The following is a 22,214-nucleotide window of genomic DNA, read 5'->3' as shown; positions in this document are numbered from 1 at the left end:
GGCCGTCAGATCTGGTAAATCTGGGCCGTCAGATCTCGCCCGATCTGGGCCGTTGGATCTCGCCCAATCCGAGCCGTTAGATCTTGCAGATCTGGACCGTCGGATGTGATATATCTCAGCCGTTGGATCTGGTAAATCTGGGCCGTCAAATCTCGTCCGAGCTGGGCCGTCAGATCTTGCCCAATGCGAGCCGTTACGGTCAAATCTCACCCAATCTGAGCCGTAGGATCTGATATATCTCAGCCGTTGGATTTAGTAAACCTGGGCCGTCGGATCTGGTATATCTCAGCCGCTGGATCTAGTAAATCTGGGCCGTTGGATCTGGCCCGATCGGGGCCGTTGGATTTCGACCAATCCTAGCCGTTAGATCTTGCAGATCTGGACGGTCAGATCTCGCCCAATCTGAGCCGTTAGATCTTGCAGATCTGAACGGTCAGATCTTGCTCAATCTGAGCCGTCGGATCTCGCCAAATATGGGCCGTTAGATATGACAGATCTGGGCCGTCGGATCTCGCCAAATATGGGCCGTTAGAGATGACAGATCTGGGCCATCGGATCTAGCCCAATCCGAGTCGTTGGATCTAGCCCAATCCTGGCCGTTAGATATGGCAGATCTGGACCGTCAGATCTAAGGAAATATGGGCCGTCAGATCTCAGTCAATCTGAACCATCGAAAATTCGACAATCTAGGCCGTCAGATCTCGGAAGATCAGAGCCGTCGGATTAGGCAAATCTGGGCCGTCAGGTTCGGCAGATCTGGGCCGTCGGCTCTCGCTGAATCTTGACCGTCGGCTCTCGCTGAATCTTGACCGTCAGATGTCGCTAAATCTTGACCGTCAGATTGGCTATGGCTCCACAGGAGGCGCCACATCGGTGGAGAAAGCACCATGTGGGAAAATTTGATAGTGCAGCGTTTCAAATTCGTAGCAGCTCGTCGGCGCATTTCAGATCGATTCCGGTGGCTGCAGGTCAGCGCAACCAGAACAAATATCAGATGCGGCATAATGTTTTGACTGAGAAACCAATGAATTTATGGGCTACTAACTGAATTTATGGGGAGGAGCTGCGCCGGCCAGTGCTGGGAGGGGTCTCAAACACTTTCCATACCCTCAGTGGGGCAGAACGGGCCACCCACCTACAAAAATAGACGATATTAGTTTAGTTTTGTTGCGCATCTATTTTTTGAGTGACTCACAGCACCATTATTTATATATGGTTACAATGGGCGGTGCTAAGATTATCGGTGGCCGGTGGGATATTGCATTTCCAGCGCCAGCGTTCTTGCAATTCACAGTTGCGTTGTTACCACTTCGAAATTGGTGCGCTTTTTGATCTTGCCATCCTCTTTTGCCTTTGCCATCCTCTGAGATTCATGATATACTCTGTAACAGAAAGCTAAAAAGAAGCCGCTGAGGTGGGACCAGACGTGCTTCCTGGGCGGTTTCCATCCTTACTCGGCGTACAGCTGCTCTAGACTAGACTCAATCGGGCAGTAAGATAGAAGCAGCAGTGACTTTGTACTTGAGTTTTTCAAATCCTATTTTATGATTTAATGAAACTTGTTTTAATGTTAAGATTAATTATATAAATTATATGTTGCTTAATCCAAAGTTTTTATATTTGGTTCTTATTTTTATTTTAATAACAAAATTAATTTTGAGAAAAACCCTATTTTATGATTCAATGAAACTTGTTTTAATGTTAAGATTAATTATATAAATTATATGTTGCTTAATCCAAAGTTTCTATATTTAGTTTTTATTTTTATTTTAATAACAAAATTAGTTTTGATTAATAAGCAAGCATGGTTATTGAAAAAATTTTGACATTAAAAATGTTAACAATGTGTTTTTTTTTGTTTTTCTCTTTTAAATTAAAACTAAGATTTTAATATTAAGATTAATTATATAAATTATATGTTAGCTTCAGTTCACTTTTATTTATTTATTTTAATACAAAGATTAATTATATAAATTATGGGTCGCTTCAATCCATATATATTATTTTTTAATACCAAAATTAATTTTGATTAATAAATAATCATTGTTATTGTAAAAATTTTGATTTTGAGATTAAAAATGTTAATAGTGTTATAAAAATTTTAAAATTAAAAGTAAAAGTGGAATATTGTGTTTATCCATTTATGATTAAGTCAGTGACAATTCCTATCATATTTTATGAAACTTGTTTCTTCACATCAATTTATTATAATTATATAAATCAATTTATTATAATTATATAAATTATTTTGTTTCAATTCACTTTATAAGATTTTAGGAAACTTGTTTCTTACCATATCAATCTTATTATAATTATATAAATTAGGTTTGTTTCTATTCACTTTAAGATTAATTATATAAATTATTGTTTGCTTCAATCTATTTATTTATTTATTTTTTAATATTAAAATAAAGTCGTGGTTATTATATAAATTATTGTTTGCTTCAATCTATTTATTTATTTATTTTTTAATATTAAAATAAAGTCGTGGTTATTATATAAATTATTGTTTGCTTCAATCTATTTATTTATTTATTTTTTAATATTAAAAATTAAAATAAAGTCGTGGTTATTTTAAAATTTTTAAGATTAAAAATGTTAATATTGTTATAAAATTAAAAATGAATAGTCGTAAATTTTTAAGATTAAAAATGTTAATATTGTTATAAAATTAAAAGTGAATAGTTGTAAATTTTTAAGATTAAAATTGTTAATATTGTTATAAAATTAAAAGTGAATAGTTGTAGGAGCTTTTGAGATATCTATTTATCATTAATTGAATTATAATTTGTATTTTTAATAAAATTTCGAAGACAATGGAATAATGATATATAAAAAATATCTTCCAAAGACTATTGGGATTAAGGGGAAATATAGAATTAACATTTTCATGTATTATTAGTATGTTTCAATTAGAGGTTTGAAACTATTAAGATTAAAAATGTTAATATTGCTATAAAATTAAAATCCTCTAAAAACTATTAAGATTAAAAATGTTAATATTGCTATAAAATTAAAAGTGAATAGTTGTAGGAGCTTTTGAGATATTTATTTATCATTAATTGAATTACAATTTGTATTTTTAATAAATTTTTGAAGACAATGGAATAATGATATATAAAAAATATTTTCCAAGGGCTATCGGGATTAGGGGGAAATATAGAATTATATATCATGACATTTTCATGGATTATTAGTATGTTTCAATTAAAGGTTTGAAACTACAAATTTAAACTAGTTTAAGTGCTCGAGAGCAATGCTTACTAGTACTTTCTCAAAAATGGAGTTCCATCCAAAATGGAAAAAAATAGTAAAAAAATAGTAATGTTTGTAGTAAGTTGTTTTGAATGTAGGATATATTGTCACTGCATTTTTCATATTATTGTGTTTAATTAATTTGTTTAGACATAATATTTGAAAAAACATGATTAAAAAATATTAATTTAATGGATAGATAAATATATGAAATGGTAATAGTAAGATAATGTCTCTATTTTGTTTTTTTACCATTTTCTTACATAGCGAATAGTTAATTATTGTTGAAAGTAATATTTATTTTATGCTCTTTGTTTTTATTATACAACTAGAGTTTAGAAAAATAATTATAAAAATTTATGAGTTTAGAGTTTATGGCATTTGCAATTTGTTTCCTAGAGTCAATTATAAAAATAAATGAAATGGAGTAGAAAAATTAGTATTTTAAGCTCATCAAAGTATTAGAAATAATATTCATTTTACGATTTTTGTTTTTATTATTATAATTAAGATAAAGTTTAGAGAAACAATGAGATCACTCATAATGAAGTTATAATGTATGGATTTTAGTTTTAATTTGATGACATATTGCCCATGCTATTCACATGCTCATATAGATGTTTAACGATTTATCACGTCATATGGCGACAACCTTGAAGGGGATCAACTAACCATGCAAAGCTAATTAGTTTCAAACTGTTATTGTTGTTTGCTATTGAAAATGATGTTACAAGATCTATTGAAAAGGATGTTAGAAGATTAGATGGAGACTCTTTGATTGTTATTAAATGGTTTAATGAGATACACTCGTAGATTGTTCCCTGTTCTTGAGGAAATTCTGAGGTTGAAGTTTTCTTTTGATAAGATTTCATGTGCTCATATCTACAGGGAAATAAACTCTATTGTATATGCTCTTTCCAAGGTTGGTGTTGAATGGGGACTTGGAAGATCCAAGAGCAATATGCGGAGACACACAAAATACTAGCGGAGACATACACAGGGGACATACAAATGACTTATTAGATTTCTTGGTATTATTAGTTTTTTGGTTACATCCTTAGTTAAATTTTGATGTTCCAAATAGCTAGAGTTTGATGATGTATTAATTATGAGATGATATGTATATATTTTGTGGACCATTTGATATGAGAACTCTATTGTATATGCTCTTTCCAAGGTTGGTGTTGAATGGGGACTTGGAAGATCCAAGAGCAATATGCGGAGACACACAAAATACTAGCGGACACATACACAAGGGACATACAAATGACTTATTAGATTTCTTGGTATTATTAGTTTTTTGGTTACATCCTTAGTTAAAATTTGATGTTCCAAATAGCTAGAGTTTGATGATGTATTAATTATGAGATGATATGTATTTATTTTGTGGACCATTTGATATGAGACATAATACAGGCTTTACAACCCAATTTTTGTTTTGTGAATGGGTGACTATTTTGCATATAAAAACAATTTTTTGGCATGCACAAAGTGCATATGTAAAAATTTAATTTTCACCTCAATGAAAATTATGATTTTTCCTCTAAAAAAATATAATCTTATAATATTAACTTTAATTTTCCTTTGATGAAATGAAATGCCTATTTTTGAAATGTCCATTTTTATAATGCTACTTTGATTTAAGTTTAATAATATAATGTGCGAGTGTTCACTTGATAGCTAAATTCAAATAACATTCTAATCCGTTGCAAGATACAATATTATTATGAACTATGCAACTCAAATCAATTGTAAAGATCTAATATAAAATTGCTGCAATTTAGGGTCTAAGGTTCACTTGATCATTCATCTTAGTCTCTCCCCTTAACAACATGAGGATTAAAGTGAAATTGTTGATATTAAGCCAACCCACACATATATTTGCATTGACAAGGCACCATCCACAAACACAAAACCAATACATTTCATAAATATTTATAATATTTTAGATTTGGAGGATTAAAAATTAATCTCCCCCTTAACAACTTGAGGATTAAAGTGAAATTGTTGATATTAAACCAATCCACAAATATATTTGTATTGACAAGGCACCATCCGTAAACACAAAACCATTATAATAATGCTCATCATGTTACTAGCAAGATTTGAATTTGGATAGAGAAAATTACAAACTTCAATTAAACCAATTAACATATAAAAATGATTAAACTTTCAAAATTTATACGAAGCCATTATAATAATGCTCATCATGTTACTAGCAAAGATTTGGATTTGGATAGAAAAAGTTACAAACCCCAATTAACCCAATTAACATATGAAAATTATATAACTTTCAAACTTTATTCTGTTAGTATGGTATTGTTTAAGATGGCTTTTCTCATCTATTTGTATTTTTTAGATAATTTAAATTTTCAAATTTTATTCTATTGGTGAAAGTGTGGTGTTGTTTGAGATAATTTAAATTTTCAAATTTTATTCTATTGGTGTGGGTGTGGCGTTGTTTAAGATAATTTAGATTTTCAATTTTCATTTTAGTAGTGTGGGTGTGGTGTTGTTTAAGAGACTTTTATTAGATAATTTTATTACTTAAAATATAAAAAAAGACAAAAATACTTTATATATTATTAAAGTTCAAGAAATTTCATTCTATTGGTAAGAAAAAGACATACAATTCATAAATAACTTTGACTAGTGTGGGTGTGCTGTTTAAGAGACTTTAATTCTATTACTTAAAAATAAAAAGAGACATAAATACTTTAATTCAAGAAAGAAGACACGATACAATTAATAAATAATTTTGATTAATGTGGGTGTGGTGTTGTTTAAGAGACTTTTATCAGATAATTTTATTACTTAAAATATAAAAAGAGATATAAATACTTTATATATTATTAAAGTTCAAGAAATTTCATTCTATTAGTAAGAAAAAAGACATGATACAATTCATAAATAACTTTAAACTTCTAAACTTTCTGATTTCTTCTATTATTTGAATATTTCGTATGAAAATAGAATTATAAATTGAATTTTTTTGGATACTTTAATTCAAGAAAGAAAGAAGACACGATACAATTCATAAATAATTTTGATTAATGTGGGTGTGGTGTTGTTTAAGAGACTTTTATCAGATAATTTTATTACTTAAAATATAAAAAGAGACAAATACTTTATATATTATTAAAGTTCAAGAAATTTCATTCTATTGGTAAGAAAAAAAGACGTGATACAATTCATAAATAACTTTAAACTTTCTGATTTCTTCTCTTATTTCTTCTATTATTTGAATATTTCTTATGAAAATAGAATTATAAATAGAATTTTTTTGGATAGGAATAGGCACTTTGAGAGGTTGTGAAAGTTTCTTTTAATTCGACAAACAATTTGTAAAAACTCTCTTTATTGCACAATTGAAAAATGTATTTTCATAACAAGAAAGTGAACATTGACGATTTTATCACCTTGTTATGCATAGAACAAGTTTGCAATCCCTTCCTTACATTGAAATAACTATTTTAAATGAAGTTTTCCAATTTCTATAAGCATCTATCTTGTCTATCTTCACAGAAATTTTGGTAGATAAAAATTACTTACAACAATAGCAAAATCAACTCTCAACATTCTAAAAACTTTCATGGATATTTTGTTTGCATGAAAAAAGAATCCCCTCTATGAGCATTGTGAATAAAATCCCAATGAAATGAAAATCAATGTCAGTTAAATATGAGTTGAAAAAATTGATTCATGATTATGAAATTTAGCTTTGATTTTCCATATATTTATGAGTTGAAAGCATTGATTCATGACTATGAAATTTAGCTTTGCTTTTCCATATATTCAAAAACAATTCATGAGCAATAAAAAATCTTGCTAAATCCTATCAATACGTAATCTCATTTAAGATTATGTGTCTAAATCTCTTAAAACATCCACCAACTAAAGAGTTATTGAACACAAGGACATTATTTCCATTTGGAATGTCAAGAAACAAAGTTATGTATGCTATAAAGCAAGACTTCACAAGTGAAGAAAAAGAAACATTGTAGTAAATCAAAATCTCCAACTGTAAACATGTAGATAATATCAAAATTCCTAGTTCATTATTACCATTATAGATATCAAAATTCCTAATTCATTATTTCCATTTGGAGTGTGTCACGCAATACGCAATAAAAGCAAGGCTTAACAAGTGGAGAAGAGGAAACAATGTCCCATAAAATGCCAATGTTATTGAAGCAACTAAAATTCATGCATTTGTTAAATGCTAAGCATGCAAACCTTGTGAATAAGACAAAATCTCACAACTACACAACTACCAGTGGCATTGGCATAAATGAAGCCTCCTATTAATATTAGGAAACACATTACAACTTGCAACTTGCAACTTGCAAATGAAGATCTGTAAGATCTTTCCCATTAAAGAGTCCATCAAAAACAAAAAAACAAAGAACAAAGGTTACAGCAATGAAAAAGAAAAACATGAACATTATCCCATGTTATAAAACAATAGAGTCATCAAACAATGTGTTAATATGATTAAATCAATAGAGTATCAAACAAGAGAGTTCGCTGAGTCAATGTCAGAACCAACATGTTTAAACAATAGTCATCATACAAGAAAAAATGTTCGTAGTCAATAGCAGAAACTCATGCATAATTAATGTTTCATCAATTGCATTACTTCAATCAAAGTTTCAAAAGGCATTCAACCCAAAAATGCTGATTTGGTTAATAAATATAATATTCTCGCGGCAGCGCATCAGCTACACTTGAAGATCGAGAACCACCAGCGGCCCATACGGCGGGTCTGATTGTTCACCAAAATGAAACCTCGTGAGCCTGGTTGGCTAATCAGCGTTGCATAGGTGATGAAAATGTATCGCTATAAGCCTAGTTGTAGGATCATATAGTATCACGAAAACCTATAGCTGCCCAACCTATTGACTTCTTTCGATTGCTGGGCTGATCGTATGTCTCCTGAAGATCGAGAACCACCACCAGCCCATACGGCTGGTCTGATTGTTCACCAAAATGAAACCTCGTGAGCCTGGTTGGCTAATCAGGTTTGCATAGGTGATGAAAATGTATCGCTATAATCCTAGTTGTAGGATCATATAATGTCATGAAAACCTATAGCTGCCCAACCTATTGACTTCTTTCGATTGCTGGGCTGATCGTATGTCTCCTGTACCTCGTGCTGTTTTTATCGGTAGCGGGTTGGTGGGCTGACGGGAGTGGTTTCTTTTTGCAGATATAGTGATCTGAAAGGAAATAGACAATGACAAAGCTTCCGCATAAACCAGGTTGGTCCGAATGGACATGAACATTATGAAAAAAACTAAGCTTCCGCATAAACCAGGTTGGTTCGGATGGACATGAACATTATGAAAAAACTAACCTTTCGCATAAACCAGGTTGGTCCCAATGCAGATGAACATTATGAAAAAAACTCATGTGGTTCAAAAAAGGTTTAAAAATAGACACTGAGACTTTAAATTTTTAATACTGCACCTAGATACTCATTTAGTGTCATTTAGAATGAAATGAATGAATGTGTTTTTATAATTTCAAATTCATTCATTACAAGGATTACAAGGACCTTTTTTACGTGTTGACACCATTTGTTTATATATGTGACACAGGACCAGGGCAGCGGCACAAGTAATTGAAACAAGTTCAATTTTTTAACAGCATATACCCTCAAATGAATAACTCAGTTAGTATTTGGGGCCCTAAAATGCCAACAAGACCTGAAGGAGTCCCAGTACAAGCAGCACAATGACCAGGATCATTCCAATCAACATCATCATTCCCAGCAGAATCTTCGGGGGCCAGACTAAGCAGTAGCAGCATCAATTAAACAGCATAATTCCCATCATTCCCAGGATAATTCGAATAAAAGCATCAGTCGAACCGTCATAATTCCAATCATTTCCAGAATAAATTGAACTAGCAGAACCGGAAGTAGTCCCCACCCGGCATCATGATTTCCAGGAGAATTCCTAGCATCAGTTGAGCACGGTTATTTAAGGAGGAGAAGTAGGTCCAGCATTCCCAGCACAAGCACTACAAGTAGGCCCAGCAGCAGCAGTCGTAGCATAAGTTGGAGCGGCAAGATCATTATAATCAGCATAATTGTGTAGCCAGCGTAATTCCCAGCATTCCAAGCATAACTCCCATCATAAGTCGAGCACGATCATGGTTCGAAAAAAGCATTCCCATCATCATTCGAAAAGGGTCATGATTGGGACGGGATTTCTCCCATCAGCATCATTCGAAGAACTAACAGCATTCCCAAGATCATTCCAATCAGCATAATTCCCGACATCATTATAATCATTTCCAGCATCAGTTGAAATGGTCATTCGTACACGGGATTCTCTCCTCCCATCAGTCGAACCGGCATAATCATCATTTGAACGGTCATCATTCCGAGCATCTCCATTCGAAGAACATTTGGACATTCCCAGGAGCACAAGTAGTCCCAGGACAAGCAGCATCACGATCAGCACAAGGATTCGAAGCACAAGCAAACAAGCACTACAAGTAGTCCCGGCAGCAGCATTGGAACCGTCATTATTCCAAGCATTCCTAGTAGCATTCGAACTGGAATCATCATTATTGGCATCATTCGAAATGGTCATTTGTACACGGGTATTCTCAGCATTACCCGGAAAATTCCAATAAGCATAATTCGAACCGACATCATTTGAATCTGGATATCATTTGACATACCCCCTCAGTAGAAAGAATAAGGGTAGAGATAGAGAATGAGGTAATAGAATGGCCCAGCATTATTCCCAGCAGCACAGCCAGCAGCACTAGCACAAGGAGGCCCATCAGCACCAGTCGAACCGGCCTCATTCCTGGCATCATAATTCCCGGCAGCACCAGTCGAATCAGCATCATCCCCAGCATAATCAGTCAAACGGGCTATTTGGACATGGTTATTTGGGCACGGGATTCCCATGAGCGGTCAGAAATGGTTATTTAAGGGGCTTCCCAGCAGCAGTAGTCCCAGCGGCAATAAAACCAGGATCATGAAAATCTGGAGCGTATCAACTTCTTCCAAGGGGTAGTATGAGTAGGTCCAGCATTCCCAGCAGTACAAAGATTATTTCCAGCAGCAGTTTCCGGATCCGTTCCAGGATCATTTCAAGCATAATCCTGATTCCCAGAATTTCCAGGAGCACAAGGAGGCCCAGCAGCATTAGTTGAACCAGAATTCCCTGGCATCATTGATTCCAATCATCAGTTGAAACGGGATTCCCATGAGCAATTGAACCAGCGGCATAACTACAACCAGCATTCCAAGCAGAAGCATTTCGATCATTCCCTGCAATTGAACCGGAAGTAGGCCCAGCATCAAAACCAGGAGCACTACAATCAGCAGCATCACGACCAGCATCCCTAGGATCATTTCCAGCATCAGTCAAAAACGGGATTCTCTCAGCATCAGTTGAACAGGTTCATTCCCGAGAGCATTCTCAGCGGTTGAAAGGGTCATTTGTAAATGGTCATTACCACCAGCATAATTTGAATATGGAGCGGATCGACTTCCTCCAAGGAAGGGTTAGTAGGAGTAGTAGAAGGAATAAGGGGGAAGGTAGGTCCAGCATAATTACCATACTGGCATTCCCAAGCGGCCGGCATTCCCAGCAGCACAACCAGCACCTAGATACTCACTCAGTATCATTACAGTTGCTTCACCTCCATCTACAGTGCTGAACAATATCTTGATGAAAATTAAAATCTTGATAGAATGCCTCAACAAATGGAACACAACTGAGATGTGTGCTGAACAAAATCTGATGAAAATTACAGTCTTGATACAATGCCTCAACAACCGGAACACAAGTGAGGCATTTCACTGACAGGACGTTACCATTATTCACGGTATTCTTGTAAATAAAGAGTCCGCAAACACAAAGTAGTACAGTGTAATGCAAATTGTTCTTGTGTTTCCATTGAACTACCTTTAGGGGAGCTCCGAACCTTGTATACTACTTCATGTTGGATTTGATCGACAGTTCCATTATATGGGGGTGGTCCAACACCCCATTTCCCTTCTTACTTCCTTTCTTCAGAGTTCCCTTCTTACTCCCTTTCTTCAGAGTTCCCTTCTTACTCTGAAGGCTCAATAACATGAACTCCTCCATCTCTTATTCTAAGAGAAAATTGATTCGGTTCGGATGAATGTGATGCAATGACGCAACGACTAAAGGATAGGCATTACTACTGCATAAATAACCAAACAATAAATTAAATCAAAATATGCCTTGTCAAAAGGAAAGTCTGAAAAATAGATGTATCAATCATGACAGAATGAAGGAACTCATTTACCTGTTCATTCCCGATGGTAAATGAATAATATGCAGAGGGTGCAATGTGACAGTGAAGCCTCAAGTTTTTATAATCAAACACTCCAACTGCACCATCACAGAAACTCACATAAACTAGGACGTTGTCGCATGAGTATATAGCACTTTGAAATAGGAACAGATAGGGAATCATGAGGAGACCACTGCAATGCAACCATGAACAAGGTCATCCAATCAGATACAGAATGTAAGTGACATTATATAACTGTCTATGTTTGAATTCAACACTGCTTACAAGTAATTACATAGCGCAAGCGCTCTAGCTTAGAAGCATCATATATAGCAAGCTGGCTCTCATGCACAACCAACAAATGAATTTGATCTTATGAAACTGTACTCTTGTATCCCCCACTCCCCACTGGTGGTGATGATCTTCCTGGCTGTACTGGTACAACTTTTGACTTACGCTTGTCCCACCATCTATGCCCCAGAGACATAACTGCCAAAAAACGTGGTTGTGAGAACATGAACATTTCTACTCGGTAAATTTATGTAAACTTTAAAGTGAACATCATGGAGGCAGACTACATATAATAATAAAAGAAACCATATACCTGAGCATTAGCTCCAAAAGATACCAACACCTTCAAAACATGTGAAAAAGTCAGGCCTGTGATTTTCTTTTGGTGGCCTTTGAGCTTTGTTTTTACCTATAAAAATTGCAGCAGTTCAGAGCATGCCACTTCGGTCATTTTTGATAAAACGGCACAATGAAGAAAAAAATTAAGAATTTTAAATTCAAAGATATATTCACAGGCAACACCTCATCATCTCAAACATTGTATATTTGAATTGATGAATCCTCCATGCCAATTGCAATGATGTTATTGTGCTGAGATACCAACACATTCAAAACATGTGAAAAAGTCAGGCCTGTGATTTTCTTTTGGTGGCCTTTGAGCTTTGTTTTTACCTATAAAAATTGCAGCAAGTTCAGATATGCCACTTAGGTCATTTTTGATAAAACGACACAATAAAGAAAAAAGATAAGAATTGTAAATTCAAAGATATATTCACAGGCGGCACCTCATCGACTAGAACATTGTATATTTGAATTGATGAATCCTCCATGCCAATTGCAATGATGTTATTGTGCTGAGGGTGGACAGCCAGAAATGTGGCTAAGTTGTCATGACCTGCAATGAATCACTAATTAGTATCCCATGAAACCAGTGATTTAGATAAATTGGGAGCGTTTGAATTCTTAGCCAATAGCGAGAAACATTACACAAGAACCTAGAGTGATCCTGAAGTGAACCCCGGTACGTTCATAATTTGAAAGTTAAAGGTGAGACATTAGATAATAAACCCTAAGAAGACCAATGTATCAAAACTGGAATTATATATATCATCGGAAATATTGAAATGAAACTGCTCTTTAGGTAAAAGGTTCTCTTACCTTAAATGTCATCATACTGAATAAGGAGACCTTGCCACCGGAAGTAGACATCAGATAGGAATCATTCTCAGTAAGCTATACAAGCAACGACTTCTTTTGGATTCATAACAATCCCACTAGCTGGCTGCCTGTGGTGGAATACTCGCTGTAGACCGTGGAACAAAATATTAACTCTTAGTTACTCGTCAATCATTACTAAAAACACAGCTGCAAATTATATATCCAAAATTATAACAAACAAATAAATAAATAAAGCAAGCTAAAATAAAAAGGAAACAAACAACTACTAAAGAACCCCACCTTTCCGGATGGATTCTCGTCATTCCGCAGCCATTTCCATAGCTTATGGAGAGCATTGGATGTCAGTGCTAAAAGTTTAAAACAACAACACCAGAATTGGTGTATAATATATATTACTTTTACCACCTGCAAGAAATAGCACATTGCATAATTTGTAGCACATAAAATTGTAATATCAGCCTTTAATGTTTTATTTATTTATAATAGGACGATTGCATACCTTGCTCGCATGCATTGTGTACACTGACCCGAATCAGTGATCTCAGTCAATTTACAGTTCTTGCTCTTGTCTGTGACCTCATCTAGAAGCCTTGGTTTGACATCTGGGTCCGACTGCTGTCTATAGTATATACCACTCTGCACACATGTTTTCTCGAGTGTCAGATAATTGATAGAATGCATTGATAATATCATCCTATTCCTATTAAAGATATGCCAACATAATGGTTAATAGAGCATTTGAAAGGGGAAAAGAACAAAATCTTACGCTATATGGAAAGTTGAAAGCAACAATATCTGAACTCTGGAGTGAATGTTTAGAAAATGAAAAGATATATGTAACCAACTAAACTGAATATGGCTAGACAAATACGCTAGATTCTAAAGAAACAATTCTTTGAGAAAGCTCTTACAAAATAGGTCATTTGACAATGCAGGTTCCCAACGCTAGATTCTGAACGTTCTATAGCATTGCTAAGGGAACCAGGAGCAGTGACTGCAGGAGGCATGACATTCACAATTGAAGTCTGCACAGTAAAAATGATTTAGTTAGAGTTTAGACTTTGCCATTAATTAGCAGTTCGCGTACATAGTAAATGTGCATGGAAGAAGCAATCTACCTTTGTTTCCATCATCTCTGGTGGGACCCTCGTTCCCTCAAAGGGTCTACTCCCCAGCGTGCAAATTAAGCGAAATCCATCTGCATTGGCTAAGATCTTTATGCCATTTTCATTCATTGCGTCTGCCAATGGGGAACCATCTTCACTGAAATGAAGGCGAGGACTAGCCTGGACCTTTTTGAAAATAAAACAAAGAGTATGCATTGAGATGTGATCAAGAGACCTTAAAATAATGTGTTAGATTTTTTTTATTTTTTTTTCCCTGAAAATCAGTATCTCTCAATCTCTGAAAATAAACCATCCTCATCTTCAAAAATATAACCTCTTACCGAACTACCCTCAACATTAATTGTTGAGGATATTGGTGTTATCCATGTCTCAAAACTTTATTTGAAATTCATCATCAAGAATCTATTCCTGGTTGTATCAAATTGCACAACACCTAAGGAACGCTTCCTAAAACTAGAATATGTCTGCTTGATTGTTACCTCACTTTCATTCCACTCAACCAGGGATGAATCACCAACTTTACTTGTCCCACAGGAGAAAAGCCTAATAAAAAATACAATGATTATATACTTCAGAAAAAAAGCCTAATAAAAAATGCAAATGATTATATACTTCATAAATAGTCTTGACAGAGCAAATATAGAAAATTGTATAAAGTAAAACTCGGATCCACATGAAGAGACTACAAACTAAACACCATTCTAATTTAAAATTTTACCTAGTTCCATCAGCATTATAAGTCATTGTAGTGCACCAGAGACCTGGAGCATTATAGTCCACCCTAGATCCCTCAAGATCATACGACCAGGCTTTGATCTTTCCATCAATAGCTGTAGAAAATATAAATTGCATACAAACAAAGAATCATAATTCATCTATATTTAGTGCAATAAAGTATTTGTCATATGGAAAAATTCACAGGAAGCCAAACATCAAACAAAAATAGAATATGCAATGTAACTTCAAAACAACTAGAATTTAATATTACTCAACTGCAATGCACATGACTTTTTTTTTCTAGGTCTCAAGGAACAAAGTACTCATATTTTCTTACTGGTGAGGACAAACAGAACATAGCTGCTTCATGACCTTCAAATGTGCACTGCTTTCGACCAGTTACCTTGATGGTCTTATCATCCCCTCATGTAATTGTAATTATGAAGAGCTGGTAGGTAGGGTGTGAACAAGCAATATCATTCACACCGCCAACATGTATGTCAATTTGTTCAAATTATATCAATGTTAATAAATATACTTTTAATACAAACTTAATTTTACAGACGTACAAGAATGTACAAGTTGGCCATGCAAGCAAACCTCTAGATGTTGTCTCAAATTGCCTGCCACAGAATAAGAATATATATGTGAACTATATGCTTGGAAAACACAACTTCTATAACACAAATGTAGGCATGTCAATATCTGAATAGAGGCAGTAGCACACCATTTTATTGGTGTGCAACCAAACACCAACCAAAAAAACAGCGACTAGAGCCATTTGTAGATGGCATTATTACAAATCAGTCACATTGTTGTAATTCATTGATACAACTGGATTTTTCACATTAGCAGTTTAAGAAAACATAGCAAAATATGTATTAAGAGTTTATTACAAATCAATCACATTGTTGTATAAAGAAGGAAATGATATCAAAAATTCTTATTAATTAATATAAAGTATAGATTAAGTTACCAAGGATTGCTCGATTTGGGCTAAAATACAACAATTCATTGATACAACTGGATTTTTCACAAGAGCATAACAAAATATGTATTGAGAGTTTACCTAAACCCAGTGCTAATGATCAACTCCAGTAAAGACTATAAAATCTTTTCATGATCAATTCATTTCTAATTTTAATTGGAGGACTAATTTAGGAAAAAATCATCTACCTGCATGGAAATCGAACATGCAAAAATTTCCCAAAAAAGGTCCTGCAGGCTAATTTTTGTTGAGATGCCACTCCCCAAATTGTAATTTTGCCATCATTTGTTCCAACTGATTGATAAAGCCAACAATCCAAATTTCAACATTTATTCCAACTGATCGATAAAGCTAGCAATCCAAATTTGAAACACTAGTCAGTGCGAACATATTTATAAAGATAAAAGGTACATCTTCCGAATTAACTTAAGGAATTTATTTAAATGATTTGAACCACTAGTTAGTGTGAACATATTTATAAAGATAAAAGGTACATATTCCAAAATAAGGAATTTATTTAAATAAATAATTGTATTGAATGGAATTTGAAATCACCTAGCATAATTGTTTGCTGCCAGAGGATGGGAACCCATGCTCATGACATTTGAATTCTGCTGCCAGAGGATGGAAACCCATGCTCATAACATTTGAACCCTAATTGAGAGTTCTAGCCTCGTTCGGAAATGAAGAGGGCAATATGTAACAATGCCAACTAATAACAATGCTATGCCTAAAAACATTAAACATTCCCTCAAAGATGCAAGGCCTTGTTAATTTTCTTTGATCATATAATATTTACTCAAGTGGCCCAAGGTTTTAATGTTAAGGTCAATTAACAAATTACATTGTATTATTAGGAGATGAAAAAGTATCAATTAATTTTCTTTGATCATATAATATTTATTCAAATGGCCCAACACTGCTTACAAGTAATTACATAGCGCAAGCGCTCTAGCTTAGAAGCATCATATATAGCAAGCTGGCTCTCATGCACAACCAACAAATGAATTTGATCTTATGAAACTGTACTCTTGTATCCCCCACTCCCCACTGGTGGTGATGATCTTCCTGGCTGTACTGGTACAACTTTTGACTTACGCTTGTCCCACCATCTATGCCCCAGAGACATAACTGCCAAAAAACGTGGTTGTGAGAACATGAACATTTCTACTCGGTAAATTTATGTAAACTTTAAAGTGAACATCATGGAGGCAGACTACATATAATAATAAAAGAAACCATATACCTGAGCATTAGCTCCAAAAGATACCAACACCTTCAAAACATGTGAAAAAGTCAGGCCTGTGATTTTCTTTTGGTGGCCTTTGAGCTTTGTTTTTACCTATAAAAATTGCAGCAGTTCAGAGCATGCCACTTCGGTCATTTTTGATAAAACGGCACAATGAAGAAAAAAATTAAGAATTTTAAATTCAAAGATATATTCACAGGCAACACCTCATCATCTCAAACATTGTATATTTGAATTGATGAATCCTCCATGCCAATTGCAATGATGTTATTGTGCTGAGATACCAACACATTCAAAACATGTGAAAAAGTCAGGCCTGTGATTTTCTTTTGGTGGCCTTTGAGCTTTGTTTTTACCTATAAAAATTGCAGCAAGTTCAGATATGCCACTTAGGTCATTTTTGATAAAACGACACAATAAAGAAAAAAGATAAGAATTGTAAATTCAAAGATATATTCACAGGCGGCACCTCATCGACTAGAACATTGTATATTTGAATTGATGAATCCTCCATGCCAATTGCAATGATGTTATTGTGCTGAGGGTGGACAGCCAGAAATGTGGCTAAGTTGTCATGACCTGCAATGAATCACTAATTAGTATCCCATGAAACCAGTGATTTAGATAAATTGGGAGCGTTTGAATTCTTAGCCAATAGCGAGAAACATTACACAAGAACCTAGAGTGATCCTGAAGTGAACCCCGGTACGTTCATAATTTGAAAGTTAAAGGTGAGACATTAGATAATAAACCCTAAGAAGACCAATGTATCAAAACTGGAATTATATATATCATCGGAAATATTGAAATGAAACTGCTCTTTAGGTAAAAGGTTCTCTTACCTTAAATGTCATCATACTGAATAAGGAGACCTTGCCACCGGAAGTAGACATCAGATAGGAATCATTCTCAGTAAGCTATACAAGCAACGACTTCTTTTGGATTCATAACAATCCCACTAGCTGGCTGCCTGTGGTGGAATACTCGCTGTAGACCGTGGAACAAAATATTAACTCTTAGTTACTCGTCAATCATTACTAAAAACACAGCTGCAAATTATATATCCAAAATTATAACAAACAAATAAATAAATAAAGCAAGCTAAAATAAAAAGGAAACAAACAACTACTAAAGAACCCCACCTTTCCGGATGGATTCTCGTCATTCCGCAGCCATTTCCATAGCTTATGGAGAGCATTGGATGTCAGTGCTAAAAGTTTAAAACAACAACACCAGAATTGGTGTATAATATATATTACTTTTACCACCTGCAAGAAATAGCACATTGCATAATTTGTAGCACATAAAATTGTAATATCAGCCTTTAATGTTTTATTTATTTATAATAGGACGATTGCATACCTTGCTCGCATGCATTGTGTACACTGACCCGAATCAGTGATCTCAGTCAATTTACAGTTCTTGCTCTTGTCTGTGACCTCATCTAGAAGCCTTGGTTTGACATCTGGGTCCGACTGCTGTCTATAGTATATACCACTCTGCACACATGTTTTCTCGAGTGTCAGATAATTGATAGAATGCATTGATAATATCATCCTATTCCTATTAAAGATATGCCAACATAATGGTTAATAGAGCATTTGAAAGGGGAAAAGAACAAAATCTTACGCTATATGGAAAGTTGAAAGCAACAATATCTGAACTCTGGAGTGAATGTTTAGAAAATGAAAAGATATATGTAACCAACTAAACTGAATATGGCTAGACAAATACGCTAGATTCTAAAGAAACAATTCTTTGAGAAAGCTCTTACAAAATAGGTCATTTGACAATGCAGGTTCCCAACGCTAGATTCTGAACGTTCTATAGCATTGCTAAGGGAACCAGGAGCAGTGACTGCAGGAGGCATGACATTCACAATTGAAGTCTGCACAGTAAAAATGATTTAGTTAGAGTTTAGACTTTGCCATTAATTAGCAGTTCGCGTACATAGTAAATGTGCATGGAAGAAGCAATCTACCTTTGTTTCCATCATCTCTGGTGGGACCCTCGTTCCCTCAAAGGGTCTACTCCCCAGCGTGCAAATTAAGCGAAATCCATCTGCATTGGCTAAGATCTTTATGCCATTTTCATTCATTGCGTCTGCCAATGGGGAACCATCTTCACTGAAATGAAGGCGAGGACTAGCCTGGACCTTTTTGAAAATAAAACAAAGAGTATGCATTGAGATGTGATCAAGAGACCTTAAAATAATGTGTTAGATTTTTTTTATTTTTTTTTCCCTGAAAATCAGTATCTCTCAATCTCTGAAAATAAACCATCCTCATCTTCAAAAATATAACCTCTTACCGAACTACCCTCAACATTAATTGTTGAGGATATTGGTGTTATCCATGTCTCAAAACTTTATTTGAAATTCATCATCAAGAATCTATTCCTGGTTGTATCAAATTGCACAACACCTAAGGAACGCTTCCTAAAACTAGAATATGTCTGCTTGATTGTTACCTCACTTTCATTCCACTCAACCAGGGATGAATCACCAACTTTACTTGTCCCACAGGAGAAAAGCCTAATAAAAAATACAATGATTATATACTTCAGAAAAAAAGCCTAATAAAAAATGCAAATGATTATATACTTCATAAATAGTCTTGACAGAGCAAATATAGAAAATTGTATAAAGTAAAACTCGGATCCACATGAAGAGACTACAAACTAAACACCATTCTAATTTAAAATTTTACCTAGTTCCATCAGCATTATAAGTCATTGTAGTGCACCAGAGACCTGGAGCATTATAGTCCACCCTAGATCCCTCAAGATCATACGACCAGGCTTTGATCTTTCCATCAATAGCTGTAGAAAATATAAATTGCATACAAACAAAGAATCATAATTCATCTATATTTAGTGCAATAAAGTATTTGTCATATGGAAAAATTCACAGGAAGCCAAACATCAAACAAAAATAGAATATGCAATGTAACTTCAAAACAACTAGAATTTAATATTACTCAACTGCAATGCACATGACTTTTTTTTTCTAGGTCTCAAGGAACAAAGTACTCATATTTTCTTACTGGTGAGGACAAACAGAACATAGCTGCTTCATGACCTTCAAATGTGCACTGCTTTCGACCAGTTACCTTGATGGTCTTATCATCCCCTCATGTAATTGTAATTATGAAGAGCTGGTAGGTAGGGTGTGAACAAGCAATATCATTCACACCGCCAACATGTATGTCAATTTGTTCAAATTATATCAATGTTAATAAATATACTTTTAATACAAACTTAATTTTACAGACGTACAAGAATGTACAAGTTGGCCATGCAAGCAAACCTCTAGATGTTGTCTCAAATTGCCTGCCACAGAATAAGAATATATATGTGAACTATATGCTTGGAAAACACAACTTCTATAACACAAATGTAGGCATGTCAATATCTGAATAGAGGCAGTAGCACACCATTTTATTGGTGTGCAACCAAACACCAACCAAAAAAACAGCGACTAGAGCCATTTGTAGATGGCATTATTACAAATCAGTCACATTGTTGTAATTCATTGATACAACTGGATTTTTCACATTAGCAGTTTAAGAAAACATAGCAAAATATGTATTAAGAGTTTATTACAAATCAATCACATTGTTGTATAAAGAAGGAAATGATATCAAAAATTCTTATTAATTAATATAAAGTATAGATTAAGTTACCAAGGATTGCTCGATTTGGGCTAAAATACAACAATTCATTGATACAACTGGATTTTTCACAAGAGCATAACAAAATATGTATTGAGAGTTTACCTAAACCCAGTGCTAATGATCAACTCCAGTAAAGACTATAAAATCTTTTCATGATCAATTCATTTCTAATTTTAATTGGAGGACTAATTTAGGAAAAAATCATCTACCTGCATGGAAATCGAACATGCAAAAATTTCCCAAAAAAGGTCCTGCAGGCTAATTTTTGTTGAGATGCCACTCCCCAAATTGTAATTTTGCCATCATTTGTTCCAACTGATTGATAAAGCCAACAATCCAAATTTCAACATTTATTCCAACTGATCGATAAAGCTAGCAATCCAAATTTGAAACACTAGTCAGTGCGAACATATTTATAAAGATAAAAGGTACATCTTCCGAATTAACTTAAGGAATTTATTTAAATGATTTGAACCACTAGTTAGTGTGAACATATTTATAAAGATAAAAGGTACATATTCCAAAATAAGGAATTTATTTAAATAAATAATTGTATTGAATGGAATTTGAAATCACCTAGCATAATTGTTTGCTGCCAGAGGATGGGAACCCATGCTCATGACATTTGAATTCTGCTGCCAGAGGATGGAAACCCATGCTCATAACATTTGAACCCTAATTGAGAGTTCTAGCCTCGTTCGGAAATGAAGAGGGCAATATGTAACAATGCCAACTAATAACAATGCTATGCCTAAAAACATTAAACATTCCCTCAAAGATGCAAGGCCTTGTTAATTTTCTTTGATCATATAATATTTACTCAAGTGGCCCAAGGTTTTAATGTTAAGGTCAATTAACAAATTACATTGTATTATTAGGAGATGAAAAAGTATCAATTAATTTTCTTTGATCATATAATATTTATTCAAATGGCCCAACACTGCTTACAAGTAATTACATAGCGCAAGCGCTCTAGCTTAGAAGCATCATATATAGCAAGCTGGCTCTCATGCACAACCAACAAATGAATTTGATCTTATGAAACTGTACTCTTGTATCCCCCACTCCCCACTGGTGGTGATGATCTTCCTGGCTGTACTGGTACAACTTTTGACTTACGCTTGTCCCACCATCTATGCCCCAGAGACATAACTGCCAAAAAACGTGGTTGTGAGAACATGAACATTTCTACTCGGTAAATTTATGTAAACTTTAAAGTGAACATCATGGAGGCAGACTACATATAATAATAAAAGAAACCATATACCTGAGCATTAGCTCCAAAAGATACCAACACCTTCAAAACATGTGAAAAAGTCAGGCCTGTGATTTTCTTTTGGTGGCCTTTGAGCTTTGTTTTTACCTATAAAAATTGCAGCAGTTCAGAGCATGCCACTTCGGTCATTTTTGATAAAACGGCACAATGAAGAAAAAAATTAAGAATT

At 34.3% G+C, this 22,214-nt stretch overlaps 3 protein-coding genes across 15 annotated transcripts in view; 1 reads left to right on the top strand and 2 right to left on the bottom strand.

The window, feature by feature from the left end:
• The window catches only part of LOC149208027 (uncharacterized), a 77,710-nt gene extending 73,010 nt beyond the window's left edge, over positions 1 to 4,700 (top strand). For 2 of the 4 annotated variants that reach the window (XM_089395917.1, XM_089395916.1), the window contains exon 2: positions 4,144 to 4,700. In XM_089395917.1, the coding sequence (XP_089252043.1) occupies positions 4,144 to 4,188 (45 nt within the window). In that variant the 3' untranslated portion in view covers positions 4,189 to 4,700. Of the gene's footprint in view, positions 1 to 4,120 lie in introns of all 4 variants that reach the window. The other 2 variants (XR_016252716.1, XM_089395913.1) reach the window with 2 other exon arrangements.
• A 4,226-nt stretch (positions 4,701 to 8,926) lies between these two features.
• LOC149208026 (protein TOPLESS-RELATED PROTEIN 2-like) lies at positions 8,927 to 16,241 on the bottom strand. Of its 5 annotated transcripts, XM_089395911.1 has the most exons (16): positions 16,035 to 16,236; positions 15,428 to 15,481; positions 15,196 to 15,306; positions 14,860 to 14,971; positions 14,621 to 14,684; positions 14,133 to 14,306; positions 13,926 to 14,039; positions 13,514 to 13,650; positions 13,294 to 13,419; positions 12,994 to 13,138; positions 12,621 to 12,730; positions 12,358 to 12,507; positions 12,149 to 12,244; positions 11,830 to 12,033; positions 11,557 to 11,737; positions 8,927 to 11,451 (listed from the first exon to the last, which is right to left on the bottom strand). In XM_089395911.1, exons 4-9 carry the CDS (start codon positions 14,883 to 14,885, stop codon positions 13,413 to 13,415), a joined length of 522 nt encoding a protein of 173 aa, XP_089252037.1. In that variant the 5' UTR covers positions 14,886 to 14,971; positions 15,196 to 15,306; positions 15,428 to 15,481; positions 16,035 to 16,236; the 3' UTR covers positions 8,927 to 11,451; positions 11,557 to 11,737; positions 11,830 to 12,033; positions 12,149 to 12,244; positions 12,358 to 12,507; positions 12,621 to 12,730; positions 12,994 to 13,138; positions 13,294 to 13,412. The 5 variants fall into 5 exon arrangements, with proteins under 5 accessions (XP_089252037.1, XP_089252038.1, XP_089252036.1 ...); XM_089395912.1 differs by lacking the exon at positions 16,035 to 16,236 and having other exon boundaries at positions 15,428 to 15,959; XM_089395910.1 differs by lacking the exons at positions 15,196 to 15,306; positions 15,428 to 15,481 and having other exon boundaries at positions 12,994 to 13,121; positions 16,035 to 16,241.
• A 1,058-nt stretch (positions 16,242 to 17,299) lies between these two features.
• On the bottom strand, positions 17,300 to 21,185 carry LOC149208025 (protein TOPLESS-RELATED PROTEIN 2-like). 6 transcript variants are annotated; one of them, XM_089393987.1, is made up of 12 exons: positions 20,979 to 21,180; positions 20,372 to 20,425; positions 20,140 to 20,250; positions 19,804 to 19,915; positions 19,565 to 19,628; positions 19,077 to 19,250; positions 18,870 to 18,983; positions 18,458 to 18,594; positions 18,238 to 18,363; positions 17,938 to 18,082; positions 17,565 to 17,674; positions 17,331 to 17,451 (listed from the first exon to the last, which is right to left on the bottom strand). In XM_089393987.1, the coding sequence occupies exons 4-9, from the start codon at positions 19,827 to 19,829 to the stop codon at positions 18,357 to 18,359; spliced, it is 522 nt and encodes a 173-aa protein (XP_089250113.1). In that variant the 5' UTR covers positions 19,830 to 19,915; positions 20,140 to 20,250; positions 20,372 to 20,425; positions 20,979 to 21,180; the 3' UTR covers positions 17,331 to 17,451; positions 17,565 to 17,674; positions 17,938 to 18,082; positions 18,238 to 18,356. The 6 variants fall into 6 exon arrangements, with proteins under 6 accessions (XP_089250111.1, XP_089250112.1, XP_089250113.1 ...); XM_089393988.1 differs by lacking the exon at positions 20,979 to 21,180 and having other exon boundaries at positions 20,372 to 20,903; XM_089393985.1 differs by lacking the exons at positions 20,140 to 20,250; positions 20,372 to 20,425 and having other exon boundaries at positions 17,300 to 17,451; positions 20,979 to 21,184.
• Positions 21,186 to 22,214: the final 1,029 nt, after the last annotated feature.

The sequence above is a fragment of the Pinus tabuliformis genome, chromosome 1_2 (assembly GCF_031772625.1).
Source record: "Pinus tabuliformis cultivar Carrire ecotype Pingquan chromosome 1_2, CPIR1, whole genome shotgun sequence".
Taxonomy (NCBI): Eukaryota; Viridiplantae; Streptophyta; class Pinopsida; order Pinales; family Pinaceae; genus Pinus; species Pinus tabuliformis.
The sequence above is the reverse complement of the archived record's forward strand: the minus strand, read 5'-3'. Positions and strand labels throughout refer to the sequence as shown.

What these genes read in the sequence shown, in the direction of transcription:
- LOC149208025 (XM_089393984.1), bottom strand. An exon ending in TTGAGTGGAATGAAAGTGAG is followed by an intron (nt 19,251 to 19,564) that starts GTAACAATCAAG and finishes ATTTTCAAAAAG; the next exon opens with GTCCAGGCTAGTCCTCGCCT. An exon ending in ATTGTCAAATGACCTATTTT is followed by an intron (nt 18,595 to 18,869) that starts GTAAGAGCTTTC and finishes ACATGTGTGCAG; the next exon opens with AGTGGTATATACTATAGACA.
- LOC149208026 (XM_089395910.1), bottom strand. An exon ending in CAGAGATGATGGAAACAAAG is followed by an intron (nt 14,040 to 14,132) that starts GTAGATTGCTTC and finishes TTTACTGTGCAG; the next exon opens with ACTTCAATTGTGAATGTCAT. An exon ending in ATTGTCAAATGACCTATTTT is followed by an intron (nt 13,651 to 13,925) that starts GTAAGAGCTTTC and finishes ACATGTGTGCAG; the next exon opens with AGTGGTATATACTATAGACA.